This window comes from Oreochromis niloticus, linkage group LG7 (genome assembly GCF_001858045.2).
Source record: "Oreochromis niloticus isolate F11D_XX linkage group LG7, O_niloticus_UMD_NMBU, whole genome shotgun sequence".
Taxonomy (NCBI): domain Eukaryota; kingdom Metazoa; phylum Chordata; class Actinopteri; order Cichliformes; family Cichlidae; genus Oreochromis; species Oreochromis niloticus.
This window is the reverse complement of record NC_031972.2, coordinates 37,593,217-37,608,879: the sequence shown is the minus strand read 5'-3', so window position 1 is coordinate 37,608,879 and position 15,663 is coordinate 37,593,217. Positions and strand designations below refer to the sequence as shown.

Sequence of the window (15,663 nt, the reverse complement as noted above, 5' to 3'; positions counted from 1 at the left end):
GCTTCAGTTCCAGTTTCAGTGATACTAACTCAGTATTTTGTGACTCCAAAACTGAAATGTATTAGAGGTGTTTCAGGGATGGCATGAATGCTGGAGGCAATGTGCTTAAAAAATAAGAACATTTCAGCTTTGGCTCAACTTTTAATTTTCCATATTGGCACAAGACTGCCAACACAGAGCTCAGACGGACCAAAAGAAAAAATCTGTTAGACATTTGGCTGCATGTGAGGAAACCATCACATAGAAACAGCTGAAGCCAAAACCCTCCAACAGAGGATGGCTGGACTTCAAGACTCAACATAAACTCTATAAAGAATCCAACATTTACATTATAATAATAAATAAACTAATAAAGTAGCCCTCATGTCTGTTTTAAACTAAAGAGAGGTATCAGCTTCTGCAGCTAGTTTAAATCATGGCCCTGGAATTGTGTTGAGGATATTCTGCGGTACCAGTCAGTGTGTGCTGGGTTCACTGGTCCACTTTGTCTCCTGCTTGTGGCTCCAGTCTAACACAGATAGTTTTACACTTTACACTTTTCTGTGTGTACATGTGTATATGGGTTTTAAATATGCATTGCATGTTTTTTAGAGGTTTTATTGGAATGGTAAAGTATATGATACCATGTCATAATTGAGAACCAACAACAGGAAGTGACATTTGTGGACTGGTCATTTACTTCAGGTTCTGAGGGTGGTGCAGTCTTTGAGCATGCTGATGTTGTTTAGATGTCCAGGCTTAAATAAGAAGATTCACTGATTCATTGACGTGTGTAAATTGTTACACATCTCAGAAACTCATTAAACTCATTGGTTTGTTGCAGAATTCTCTCTTTTCTGTATTTGAGCCCACATTAAATGAAGCTACAAACTCAGTACACACTGACTTGGTTAACGTGCACACTCATGATCAGCAAAACTAATGTTGGGTATTTTTTGTAGACTTTTCATTTTTTCATCATTAAAAGTTATATGTGTATGTAAGTGGGTTAAAAATGTAAAAGTTCAGTAAAATGTCTCCACATCCATCCCATTATATGATGAAGTTTTCTATAATTCATGCTTTAAATCTCTTTCATAATGCATAGCAATTTATTTTGGCCTATATAACCTCCAGCCTTGCACCTCTTCTCTGTACATAATGGATGGGATTCCACTTTCCCACAATGCAGGCAGGATGACGTTAATGTGTGTGAAGGTGAAGAAGAGCGAAGCACATAAAGCTGCAGTGCTCAGACCTCCTCAGTCATACCTGCTGTCTGCATTTCTCTTTCTATAACCACCCGTTTTTATTATACTGCTATAAAAAATGAGCATTTTCAGATTTATCCCTTTAGAAGCAAATATTCATACTTTATTTTTTGAGGCGATCCACACAGTTTGACTTTAGTCACAGTGCTCCAAAGTTACGCGTTCTCCTGCTTTCGTGGTTTAATCATGGCTGTGAAACATCTTCAAAAGGAGAAACAAAATGAGGGCAAACATATATTTTTATGTGTTTTTTTATTGCTAATAATGAACAGACTAACTTAAAGAAAGAAAATAACACAAGACCTTCCACGATTCTTGCTTCCTACTAATAGCTGATTTAATTTTCCAAAAACTGAAAGTTATCTCAAAGATAAAAATATGCTACTGTGGATGGATGAGGTCAGTTAATTCATCCAAACTCGTGGGGCTGATCTCAATACTTAGCCAGGAATCTTCATTTGCTTCTTTATCAACTTTCCTCGGTTAACCACCACCTGATTTACAGATTTATAATCCGCGGTGTGCCGGTAAAACACCTGTGACTGAGCTCCAGATCTCCTCTCCACACAGGAATGTAAGCTGCACTGTTTGCCTACCTGCTAGAGTTCTGAGACTGAGCTGAAAACACACAGGCAGAGCTATCATGTCCTAAGCTTAAACACATTTTTACTGAGCCCCGGCATGGGAAGTATGAGAGGCATGCTCCTGTGGATTATACTGGACTGAATACAACCTAATATTTAAAGTTTTAAAGAGAAACTAGGTAGTTATATGCTCCTTATATTTGATATAGATTTAAAATGAACACTAGTTAGCTACCTGGCTGGTTATGGATTTAGACTACCAGCATGGTAAGCCAACAGGTCTGTAAGAATCACACTACTGAGGTGAGGGTCCACTGGGGTTGGACGGATGGATGTAAATTTCAGTATCAGAAGGTAAGTTTGAAGCGTGAACTATGCATGCATCCTTGGAGTGGACTGAAAAATACAGTAATGAGAACGGTTTGTCCGTGGTGTCTCAGTCAGCTCTGGAAGTGTTTGGTTAGCTGAGGGTAAACTGCACTAAGCTTTCAATTATTGAAAACTCAAACCAAGTTCACAGCATCTCCCCATGTCCTCTCAGCAGAAACACAACCATTAATAGTACAGCTCCTATAATATATTTTACCACCTCAGCCTCTATACTCCTGCATCATTCTGTAATTAATAATCCAGCTGAAAGTTAGGTGCTTTGGACTTAAATCTTCAAACATCTGGCAAACATGGTGGCATAATCTCTGCCACCTAAAACTGCGCATACATTTTTATGCAGATTACACTGTTTTATATGCCACTGGCTGTTCCTCAGATCTGGCCACTGCAAATATACAGTCTGCTTTTGATACATTTCAAAATTCTCTGATCACACATAAACTTATTTTAAACTCTGATAAAACAAAATGCATGAGTGATTTAAGGTCAACTAAAAATATCCAGCATACAGTGCATACTAAAACTCATCATGGTCATTAAAATTGTTCTCCGTTATAAATATTTAGGACTCTGGCTGGAAGTTAGACTCACTTTTAAAAACCACCACTGAGGAAAGATGAAGATTAGAGTTTCACATAGAAACAAATCTTGTTTCTCATTCACAAGCACATTGCTCTGCTCGCTCACAGACTCAAAGTCTCTTAGTTGTTCCCCGTACACGACTGAAGACAAAAGGGGACAGAGCCTTTCAGTCTGTTGCACCAAGGCTGTGGAACAGTTTACCACTACAGTTACGTTTGCTTGACTCTGTGGATTGTTTTAGAAAACAGTTAAAAACTTTTCTGTTTAAACAAGCCTTTTGTTGATCTCTTCATATTTTATATTTTTTACATTATTTACATTTGATCTTTTATATTGTGTACATTGTCTATCGATTTTATTGTTTATTTTAATATTTATGTACAGCGCTTTGTGATTGTCTATCTGCGAAAAGCGCTTAATAAATAAAGTTTACTTACTTACTTACTTACTTACTATTGCCAGTCCTGGCAAATGGACTGCTTCTTACAAAGCGCTTTTCTACTGTACCTGAGCAGTCAAGGCACTTTATACAACTTGACTCATTGACTCGTTCACACAAGCACTTTTTCTATGTAAGTGCTTTCTATCTGACATTCACACTCTGATGGATGCATCAAACAGCAGCTTGGCTTTAGTACCTCTCCACACAGACTGGAGCACCAGGGCTTGAACCACCAACCTTCCAGTTAGCAGATGACCTGTGCTACAGCCACGCCAAAAGGTTTGTGCCTTGGAAGGTAATGTGATTGATTTGGCAGATGTTCCATTCCTTCCTGCCCTGTGTCTGTAGAGAACCACTGACCTTTTGCTTGCCATGCAAATGTGTCAACCACCACATTATAAGCAGAACACTAACGATGATATTGTTCATATGCATGCTTCTATATCCACCTCGACGCCTCTTGATTTTGTGTATTATGTGCACTGAATCATGTGTCTTTCCAGGCTCTGCTGCTTACCTCTGCTCCTTCGCTGAATTTAAACACAGCAATTACAATGTCAGTTTGCAGGACATTTTGTGCCTCTTGAAAACTGCATTTAAATACTTCGCTGCCTATAAATGGAATAAGCTAAAAACAAACCCAAGAACGGTATTGTCTGATTTCACAGGAACATTTTAAAGGGTTGCATTTTGTTTATATGCAACTACTCTAGTAGGTTTTTCTTCATCTGTGATAATGTGTAATGGCTTGTTCTATTGTGTAACCGACTGTCTCAATTTTTGAATTTTTTGTACTGACATTTCTCTTGAAAAAAGATCTCGTTCTCAGTGAGCTTACCTGTTGTAAAGAATATAATAAATAAGGCAGCAGCCATGTACTGTAGCTCAGGCAGAAACCATAAAAAACTACATCCAGACCAAGCCTCTCATATATTCATCGAGTAATTTAAATAACTCGTTGATAAAAAATCCTCACAGCAATTTTTTTCCTCAATGCTTCGTTCCGTCATCACCATGTAAACGCGAGCAACACATAAACAGGCCAGAGATAGAAACTTATTTAGGAGGAGTTTTCAACAAAAACACTGATAACAGAAGAGCAGCAGAGATGATGACGCAGGCACAGTTTAACGTGGAGGCGGTTTGTTTCACACAGAGAAATCTGCAGTGAGTCTCCAGAAGTTTATTAAAATCTGCAGATGAAATGTTAACTTAGTTTGATACGTGTTTAAATTATACAGCTCGCTGAAAGCTGACGGCAGCCATCCTATTTTACATGGAATTGATACCTGCAGCAAGCAGGGGTGAGTCTAAAGAGGGACATGGGGTGTACTAGTCTTGTATTAATATTTCAAAATATAAATATTTTAAAAATGTAAAAATATATAAATGCAAGACCATTAAAAATGTACAAGGGCCAATAAAACTGAGGATTGTTAGGGTGGACAGTGAATTATTATTAATATTAATTAAGGTCTACACCATAATAACATCTTGTTTTCAGCAGCACAGAAAGGCACAGCACACACTTCACAATGCTGATACATTTCTCGTCATCGCAGCCACCACATTTTAAGCCTTTTCTTTAAAGGCTTACAGATACAAACTCACTCACTCTAGAGCACAGTTAAACATGCAGACACACACACACGCACAAAAACTCATAAACATAAACACACAGCAAATCCACCTCATCCAGAAGATAAAATGCTGTCACAACTCTTTCTGCCTCCTGTTTTTATTATTGCTCAACAATAAGACAAAAGTACTTCTTATCCGATTGCTCGATTAATCAATGAAATAATCACTAGAATACTCGATTACTAAGGCCTAATCCAAACTCACCTGCAGGTTCGCACAAGTGGAAAACATACAAGCACTGTCCAGGGGTTTGATTGCGTTTCCGTGCAGAGAGGGAGCAGGTTTGGCGATGACTGGAGGCTGTGCAGGGGGCAGGAAAGTGGATGACGGCTCGGTTACGAGAAGAGTCCCTCCCTCCGAGCTGTAACCAAACGACTGGATGGCATTTTCTGTGTGGAGATGGAGACGGGCGGTCAGAGAAAGAGCGAGAACTTTCTACACCTGCTGAGAACCACACTGACCTGACAACCAATTACTGTTTTCTCATCAAGAGGCAGCTGCCACCTGGCCTTCCTCCAGGGAGGTAACAAGAATCTGAAGCTGGTTTGTATCCCAAATCCAGATCAGCACACATGGTTCACTGTTGGGTCCTAAATTCCCCCCAAAACAAGCCAAACCCTCCAAACTCAATCAAACTGGTAATTATTTCTAGGCACACCTGTCAGAATCCAGCCCAAGTGTGCCCAAGTCTAGCCTGAAGTGGCCTAATTCAGCTGGTCACCTGGGTGTCTGGAAATGTTTACTATATATAATATAATATAATATAATATAATATAATATAATATAATACCTGAAGTCATATTCATGACCAATGAACCTGTTACTTCCTGGTATCTAATCTAATGCTCAGTTCGAAGAACTACAAATCTAAATAGCTGAAATAACTTTTTATCGACAGAAACAAAAGTCATTGGATTTGTGTCACACTGGAGGATGTGTAGTGTTTCCAGTATGTCCCATCTTTGTGCCATTGTTTCATCTGAGCATATTGTGAGAGTCTTTGCAGATTCTGCAACCATTTATGGTCATGCTACACTCCTAGCTTATCACCTCTGCTGTCTGCAGACTTCAGGCAAACATAGACACAGGTGTGGTGACTGGGAGAAGAGAAGATTATGATTATGTTGATTATGTTGCTACTGCTTTGTGAAAATCTGCAGAAGTTCTTCTTCTTCCAGCTGATTCATTTAAGGGTCACCACAATGGATCATCTGCCTCCATCTATCCCACCATCCTCCTCTGTCCTTCCGAATGTCCTCCTTTACAACATCCATGGGCGTTCTCTGAGGTCTTTTCTCTCCCTTTACCATCGTAGTCCCTACTCTCACCTCCTCACTCTCGCCTTTCCTTCTCCCTCACTGCCTTCTAATATGCCCCCCCCATCCCACCCCGCTCTATGGCCAACAGGAGCACAGTTTCCACATGCAACCTGTTAGCTAATAGAGGCCGAGGTGGTCATTGTTAACCTGGTATCTGGTATGGGTACAGTTTAGCCAGATACTGGGGCATACTGGGGGATACTGAAGCGGAGCAGCCTCGAATAAAGTTATCTGTCTACCAGTTAGATGCTGACTCACTCCACCTCTCCTTTATTCACAGCCTCCTCCAAATACCTCAGTATCTCACCATCAATTAGAAGGACAGCCATGGTATTTAGTGCAGATACCCATGGTTGATGGAGGATGGGGAATTTTGGTGATCTAACATTTACAGTTTTGGGTGAACTGTTAACCCTGTGTCCATCCCGGATCCCCTGAGGATAAATTGGGATCACTTTGGTTATTATCTGCTGTTTCTTCATTTGAAGGAGTCCAAATACTTTGGTGTTTACTGCACTGAATAATGGGATTTTTGAGTACTGAACCTGAAAAACCTTCACAGTAATAAGTGACGCTATGGCTTCAGACCAGATTCAGATTAGATTTAAGACTTTTAAGAGTTAAAAAATGTAACTCATGATGAAATTCAAGGCCAGCATGACAACTATAAAACTGAAGAAACAAACAGACACAGGGTTGGAGACACAGGTGTTTTCTTTCACTGCAAAGACTTTTAAAAGATTCATTTAACCCCAATTATGTCATTTTTAGTTTAATTAATTCAAGACCTTTTATGAATTGCAGGAATCCTGGTTTATACATATGAATAATGCACGCTGAAATTCAAATTTTAACATTCTTTTGTGCCTTTGAGTGTTTTTTTCTGGTCTTTTTTACATTCCGGGGATCCACTGGCCTTGGAGATGAAAATATAACCTAACAAACAAGATGAATGACTATCGACCATTTTCACGAGGGCTGAATACAGAATAAAGAATATACAAGTTAGTATTTACACCACAGTCTGGGTGAACTGTGTGTGTTTATGGGAATTCATACTGAGACCAGCACAGAGATACACCAACAACTTTTTAAGCCCAACACACTGGTCTGTGGAGTCTGTTGGTAGGATCCATGGTGGTCTGTTTGGAGAATGATTAATGAACACAGCGCTGCAATGCAACCCACTCAACACACGGCAGAGGCTGCTGCTGCCTCAGTGCAGCAAATCATGTTCAGATAACTGAAGGTTATTCTTGCATCTGAACACAAAACGTGTTTGTCCAGGTCTGACTACACCTCGACTGCAGAGAGCGTTCTCCGCCCCTGTTACACATTAAAGTGCCGCCGCGTGTCTTCTGACAGACCGGGAGATCATGGAGAGGGTACTCAAGCCCTTACGCTGTGCTCAGGTATCTGCACCAACATGTTGGCAGCAGGTGCTTTCAGGCTGTAACCTGGGAGGTGGACCTCCATGGATTGGACTGTGGGTCCGAAGTTCACCTGCTCCATGATAAATCCCGCCCACTAACAGGAGCCATGATGAAGAGATAATCAGTGTTATTCTCGTCACCTGACAGAGCTCACAGTGTTGAGCCTGATCAGAGCACAGTCCAGTAATCTGAGTACTTTTGGGTTTGAACATTTGGAGACATGTACATCAAAAACAGGCTTCATCCTTCATTAACTGACTGACCTTCACATATACATGAATGCATGAAGTTCAATGTAACGGCATTGTTGTGTTCTTCGCTGCCTGCAGCACATGGATATGTATGTTTGCATCCATAGCAGGAGGAGGAGGAGCGGGTGTGTGATGGAGGAGGTGCAGAGGTGATGTTGGAGCTGGGTCAGTGTTATTTAAAGACGGTATCTGGGGATCTTCAACACATCGGCTCGCACTTTTCTGTTTTTCCTCCTCCACTAACCTTTCCCCTCAATTATCCGCCTCACTCACACCTCTGTTTCTTTAACCATGCCAACGTTTTCAGCATTTCATGTGCTGAGATGACACATTTAACAGTAAAATGTATCATGATTTTATTCATTGATTTAACCTCATGCTGCAGTTCCATACCTCTGCACAGCTTGGGTTAGAGTTTGATAACATTTCTCCATTAAAGTCTGAAAGTCTCATTATTTATGAACCATTTAATGGTTTCCCAAAATGAACGCCTACTTTTAAATGTGAATATTATCTCATTTTCTCTGTAATCATTTCCACAATCAATAATTAAGACATTTAAAAATAAGAAATTATTCAGTGTGAATATTTTCTACTTTTCTATGCTTCATATTTGTAAACTGAATTATAGTGCTCAAATCACTTTCCTTTTATCGAATAATCAATTACACCACTGACAGAAAAACGCATTGATAATCAAATAGAATATTAAGTACATCAACCCCTCCCCCTTTGCCCCTCATGGATCAGCAAAGATCAGGTCATGTGACAGGTAGTAACGTTATTATTATTGCATCAAATCAATCAGTAACACCTGGAGACGTTCAAACTTCAGTGTTTCCAGAATTTGGGAAATTGTTTGTTTACCCTTCACCCCTCCCACCTGTGGTCGTAGATCAGAGCTAACAGTTTTTGGGAAATGCATAACCTAAATGTGCAACATCATTGATAAGCAACATAGAAATGAAAAATTCTGTTCTGAGTTCTGTAATATGATAGAGCTGAAATTTTGAATTTTTCATGAATTTCCACAGTTTCAGTGTAAAGGGGGAAGATACATTTCTGTGAGCAGCAGCTTCATAAACTCAGATCCATAAATGACTGAATCCATCAGACAACAAACAGAAAACACACGACATAAAACTGTACCTGCAGGTATGTTCACATCGTGTTACAGCAATGTGACGGCTGATTGGCTTATAGCCTGTTGGATTAATAATTATGTTTTCTGGATTATTTAGGTAAATATTCTCCAGACTAACTGGAGAAGATCAGCACTTTACCGCTCTGAACCTCCTGATCAGGCACCCAGCACTCACTGAGGCAGGTGTTGTGTGTGAAATCGCGGTGGAAAGCTTCACACTCGTGCTCCTGGTGGCCGGTGCCCCTGCAGGTGCACCACAGGCTCATAGTGATGTTGGACGGGCTGCTGTCGCTGTAGTTTGGCGTTACATCCGAGCCTGAGGCAGGGAGGGGGGAGGAGGAGAGGAATAAGAATTAGGGTGGAGATTAGCCGGGAAGAAAGGTAAAGAGGATTTTTGCAAATTGGGAATTGAATCATTGGATGATTTCCAGAGAAGAAATGAGTCACCAGCAGAATGTTTCTCTGCTCTTAATTCTCAACTGAAAGATTTAAATAACGGTCAAGTGGCTGCTGATCACAGCCAGAAACGAACAGGCTGGCTTTACTAAACAGGTCATGTGGTAAAGTTAGAGGAAGGCACAGTTACCTGAACTCATTACATCTAAACAACTAACTCTGTGCTGGAGGCTCTCTGTACCAAACACCTGTCACAGGTTAGGTCAGGTTCTACTGTAAACAGGAAGATTTTTAGAAAGCAGAATTAATTACTAATGTACGGTGGCCCTGAGAGGCCAAACGGACTGCAACTTAAGAAAAAACCAGCAATAAGAAAAACGCTGCAAAAGCACACAAAACACAACGGATAGGAAAAACGACAAAGGAAACAGGAAAATAGAAAACAGAAATAGGAAAAACAAAAACAGAAATATGAAAAAACAGATTTCCAAAAGCACAAGGCAAGTGTTTCTGACAATAACGGACGGACCAGTTGCAGGAACCAAAATATGCTAAGAATTGCGCTGGGAGACACTTAAAAGAAGTGGAGGATCTAACGATTTTGTGAGGAAAGAAAAGATGAGAGGTAAGTGTGTTAGCCTAACTATTAGCCTAAAAATCTGTCATCAGTATAATATGAATCATGATCAAACACACCTACCATGTTTTGGGTTCCTGCAACTGGTCCGTCGGGTTATTGTCTCCCCAGAAGCACTTCCCTTGTGCTTTTGGAAATCTGTTTTTTCCTATTTCCGTTGTTGTTTTTTCCTATTTCCGTTGTGTTTTGTATGCTTTTGCAGCGTTTTTCTTATTGCTGGTGTTTTCTTAAGTTGCAGTCCGTTTGGCCTCTCAGGGCCACCGTACTAATGAAGTCATTCTGATGTCAGTTTTCAGCATGTGTGACCCAAACTGTGATAAAAGGCAAGCAGTAATGTAATGACAGTCTAACCGACTCCATCAAAGACTTTAATTGTGTTTCCAGTATTTGGGGTTAGGGTTGGGGCCATCACCACTGATGACGTACACATCAGAAGGTTAGCCGAGTGGAGACTAGACTTACCGATGAGGCCGACGTAGGACATGAGGCAGCCGTGGTAGTTATCGTGAGGGCAGGTGGTGACGGTGTGAGGTGTCACCTGGCAGTTCATGTGGAAATCAGCGAGCCGAGACCTGCAACAGGAAGCAACACAACACAAACACATCAGTAACATGATGTAATTTGGCCAACAGCTACCAGCTTCCTGTGTGAGGGGGTGCTGTCGAGCTTGCCTAGAGTGAATGGGGTTCTTTGCCTCTGGAGAATAAACCTTTGGAAATGACCATCATGTTTTCGACCAAAGGGCTTGAGACAACCGAAACACTTCTATTTTTAGATGTTCATGAAAGACCTTTCTGTCAGTTTAGGAAAACGGTGCCCCTCATCTTGAATTGGGGTGTAAAGCGAGCAGAACCCCCCTGTTAGCATCACCTTCGACCACCACAACCAGCTGCTGCTTCTACACACATGGTAGCTTCTGCTGGGCTTTAACGACGCTGCTAACATCTGCTGGAGTCATCGCTTCGAAACGGACACCATTGAGGGAGGAAGACCTGCCCTAAATCCTGAACCGGCCAATCAGCACACATTAGCAGAGTGCCAGCGTTTTATGGCAATCACTGTGAGAAAAACTAAAGGACAGAAGAGTAGTTTTCCTTCATGCTGGACTTATGGAAGCAAAAATGAAACAGACTTTTGTGTACAATCAGCTGGAAATAACATTTTGTTCTATTCACTCCATCGAGCGCCTCCTGGTGTACCCCCAGCTGAACCGCAGGGTCAATGAACAGGCAGTGTAATGCTGTGGGTGGTTCAATGTGAGCGTGTTTTTAAATCCTGCATGCTGCTCGTCACGTCTGCAGAATCATTCCCGTGAACACTGACAGCAAACACGTGTCATTTTGGGGGGTTTTGCAGGAAGGACTGATGGTCACATGACACTGTGTGGTCCTTAGTAATTAAGCCTAACAATGGACTGTAATAAGCAGCAGCTGCACAAACAACCTCTGGGGCTGACTTGTTTTTAAATGGGATTCATCATCGGTTGATGGAGCACAACAGCTGGTGGAGGTGATTTAGCAGGTGTCATTAAACCACAGAAGAAGAAAAGAATGTGGCGAGGTGACGTCAAAGCCCCAGTCAAAGCGCCAACAATGGAGGCGTGTGGGAAACGTGACGTTCAGCTCTGTGTGACGGTTTCGATGCTGAGGACACGCCCTGATAATCGCTGGGCTTCACCCTGTATCTCGCTCAGATCAGCAAACTTTTAAAACAGATGGATTTACAGAGTGACTAACATAAAGAAAGTAAGAAAAGAGCAATTTTATTCAGCTGAAAATGATTCACAGATGGCATCAGATGCCGTAACAGCTACAGAAATGGAAATGAATGTGAGCCGACTCTCGCAGATGTGAAGGGGACAGTTTCTCCTCTCTACATTTATCATACAGACCTGTCCGACACTCACAGACGAGTGGAAGTAAATCCAACAGATTATGTTTGAAGTCTTTCACACCAAAATTTCCAAAGACAAAAAGTGGCTGATTTGGACTCCTTTGAAAGAAGACGGGTTGTTTTGGCAGCAGCATGGATGCTAATGAGACACTGGGGGAAAAATATCCTCCCCTCATGAAAGATGGGCGACGGCAGTGCCACAGTTGGCTGCTTATGAGAGATGAACAAACTGTGTTGAATAAGCTTCATGGGCTTGCTTCTCACTGCCTTGCAGTCTGGACCTCACGCCGAGTCCGATTCAGCCCTCAAAACAAACTGATGAGTCAGCTTTTTGTGCATGTGTAAAAAATTCAGACCTGACTGAAGAAAGAGAGAGAAGGGCCAGACTCTGATGGACTCTTTGCAGGAAGTGATGTCACTGTCCATGCATGCATCCAATTCCTGCTATTTATGAGGGCCAACATAAATGTTAAACCACAGTCCACGGCCTCGCCCACAAACCAACCAGTAACTCTCAGTTAAAGGTGCAGTTTATCAACACATGTTTAGTCAAGAGGAAGGGCGGCACACCAAAGATGCAATAAGCATGCATCCCTACGTGAAACCAAACTCTATGACTGACTGAAAACAGGGGAAAACAACCACGGTGAGAGAGAGCAGCCATTTATAAACTACACTTTGGGTGCTTTGGGTGCCTTGAAAAGCGCTATATAAATCCAATCCATTATTATTATCATTATTATTATTATTATTATTACACAATTTAGTTAACGAGCAGAGAGCAGAGCTACTGTTTCTCCATGAAAAACACTGAATTATCAGAGGTTTGGAGATCGGGGACAGGACCAAAACACTGCCACTGGGAGCAGGCTCTGTAAAATAGCCGGATGTAGACAGGCACCATTTAGCAGCTGACATGTGGACAGACTAGCCCATGGGTTTAACCAATCAGGTGGAGAGACACATTCTATCTGTTTTGTCCTCGGTCTGTTCCAGGATCCCATCCCGCTGTCTGGATAGGTGATGAGCCACCTCGGCTGACTCCTTTCGATGTGGAGGAGCAGCGGCTCTACTCTGAGCCTGCCTCTCAGGCCGAGCACAGACAGCTTTGAAGGAAGCTTTATTTCTTTTGTTTGGATCATCTGATAATGCCACCATCAGGAAAACTGGACCAGACTGTGAATCGAACGAAGGGAGAGGGTCTCCCCAGACAGATGGGCTTATGGCTGAGACCCTGCCTGAAAGAGCCTGCCCTGCAGTGTTCCCACCACCCAGATGAGGTGCTATAGGGGTCTGATGGTTTGTCACTGGGAAGGCAGTTCAATCCCTGGTAACCAAAACAGCTTGTAAGGACATAATTTACTTTATTTTGATGACAGATTAATCTGCTAATATGTTTCCAGTATTTTCTGATAACTGTTTCAAAGAGTCTGCTCTTCTGGATTTAGTTCTTCTTGAGGTAAAAACACAGACATTTCCCAGCCAACCAGTTCAAATCATTCATGCCATGCCCAGTTTATCCACTGAGCAGAGAGATTTCAACACAACGCCTCAGTGTTAATGCTGTTTAAGTGCTGTGAATGGAGTATAAAGTGGGTATGTAGCACTCAGACTGCTGTTATTTGCACTGTCGAAGTGTAAAGTCCTTCAGAAATGCAAACAGTGTTAAAAACAGATCGAACAGATGCCCAGCAAACTCTCCTGGGAGCTGAAAATCCTTGTGGAAATATCCGCCTGATTCATGCAGTAGTTTGGGAGATTATCTGCTGTTCCTGCGTGCATGTCCTGCAGTATCCACTACATCATGCATATGTTAATGCACAAGAAACTGTCACAGGCAATAAGAGTAAAGCTGCTGAGCTTAATCTACTGCCTGTCCTACTTTTGTGTTTCAGATCCCGTCTCTCCTCTTGGTTTCCTTTGTCTCGCTCTCCTCTTAAAGCCTCTCTCCTGCTTCGTCTCTTTAACGTCGCTCTTCTTCTTCTCTCTTGAAAAATGCAACAATGCAGTGTGTTTGACAGACAGGTGAGGTGAAAGGTGGCGTGTGGTGACGGAGACGTGTGATCTTGTCGCTGTTTGAGACAGAGTGATGGGCTTTGTGTTTACGCCGAGCTTTAGCTGGCCGCCATCACAGGACTGCATCATGTCCTCAGAGAGGACACGAGAGCGTGACACGGAAGACATGACTGTGTGGCGGCTGTAGAGAGTGATTGGGTGTGACAGGCCGACTGCAGAGTGACTTTCAAACAGAGGTCACCGAGTGTGTGTCTGTGTGTGTGTCTCTGTGTGTGGGTCTGCGTGCCTGTGTGTGTGTGTGTGTTTACGTAGGCACATTATGACAAAACTCACTCACTCGAACACATCCTCTAAGCATCTCCAAGGAAGGCTGTCACTGATGAAGGTCAAGTGATCTCAGCTTTCTCAGACCTGCTGCTAAACTTCACAAGTTCCCGGGCCTCAGCAGAACCAGGTCCTCCAGAACTTGGTGGAGGCTGGACCAAAAAAATAAAACTCACAAGAACGCAGTGCTTTATCGGTCCATCCACTGCAGGCCTGTCTCTGTGAGTGAGTGATGATGTTGTTGTATTTCTGTATTTTGCTGAGTCCCATGTGCTCGTGTCCCGGCCAGTCCAGCTCATAGAAACAATGCGGGGACGTTATACTCTCCAGGAATCTGCTGACATCTGTGAGTCCTTCTGTTGATGATTATGATTATTTTTCTTTATGTTAAGATGATGAGCATTATTCTCTAACTGATAGATTCACAGGAGGAACTGTTGGTGCTGAACAGACCAATGACAGTAGCTGTAGATCTCTAAAAAAGTGAAAGGTCAGGTTACACCGCTGGTTATGGCGCAGATTTCCAGCTGAAGCATAAATCCTCAGTAAGCGTGGAGCCTGTATTACAGCTTTATGCTGAAATACAGGCAGAGATCGGTGATGATGGTGCGGACTGGTTAGTGTAGGTCTGTGAGTAACATGGACGTTACAAGCATGAGACCTTACTGAGACTCAGACTATTTTATACGATTATTTTTGTGTCTTTGTTAAATCTGATCTTTGTGTTTGAATCACTTGCACATACCAGCACACACACCTGCTCTCACACGAGAGACCAGAGCTGTTTATGGGAGGACCGTTCTGACCTAAACCAGCCTGCCAGTGACCCGCAGCTAAACTGAGTCTGCGCCCTCAAACCTCGCCTAACCTTCAAACTGCTCATTCCAGAGACAGAAGTACCATAACACACACACACACACACACACACACACACACACACACACACACACACCGTACCATCACACACACTCACACACACCTGCCCCTTCGCCCTTTGCTGCCTTATCGTGGCAGATGCCATGTGAGGCATGAGCCAACTGGCGTTGAGCTCTTTGTTAGTTTTAAGGATGCACGAGGAGAGTGTTTACCACACGAGGCTGTTTTTTAAAGGACTTCAGCCCGTGACCTTCCTGCAGTTTTCCTACTAATGATTCATGGAGTGACCTGAGGATCAGCTCCATCAGTCTGACTTCAAACCTTCACGTTTACTGGGTGAAAGCTTAAAAAGTAGGTCTGCACCTCTATAGTGCCTTTTGCTTTGGGCTTTATGAAGGACTTTCATTTATGCCTCCTTCTGTCATCACACAGTCACAGACGAATGGTAGCACATATCCTCACCTGCCATCAGCACCAACCTGCTG

General features: G+C 42.4%; 1 protein-coding gene across 3 annotated transcripts in view; it reads right to left on the bottom strand.

The window, feature by feature from the left end:
- gfra2b (GDNF family receptor alpha 2b) overlaps nt 1-15,663 on the bottom strand; it is a 116,329-nt gene that overhangs the window by 12,021 nt on the left and 88,645 nt on the right. For all 3 annotated transcript variants that reach the window (XR_003220974.1, XM_025909143.1, XM_005458314.3), the window contains exons 6-8: nt 10,532-10,641; nt 9,212-9,352; nt 5,094-5,278 (exon numbers count right to left, since the gene is read on the bottom strand). Coding sequence is in view for 2 of the 3 variants with exons in the window: in XM_025909143.1 (XP_025764928.1) it covers nt 5,094-5,278; nt 9,212-9,352; nt 10,532-10,641 (436 nt within the window). In the remaining variant the exon portion in view is untranslated. The remainder of the gene's footprint in view (nt 1-5,093; nt 5,279-9,211; nt 9,353-10,531; nt 10,642-15,663) is intronic.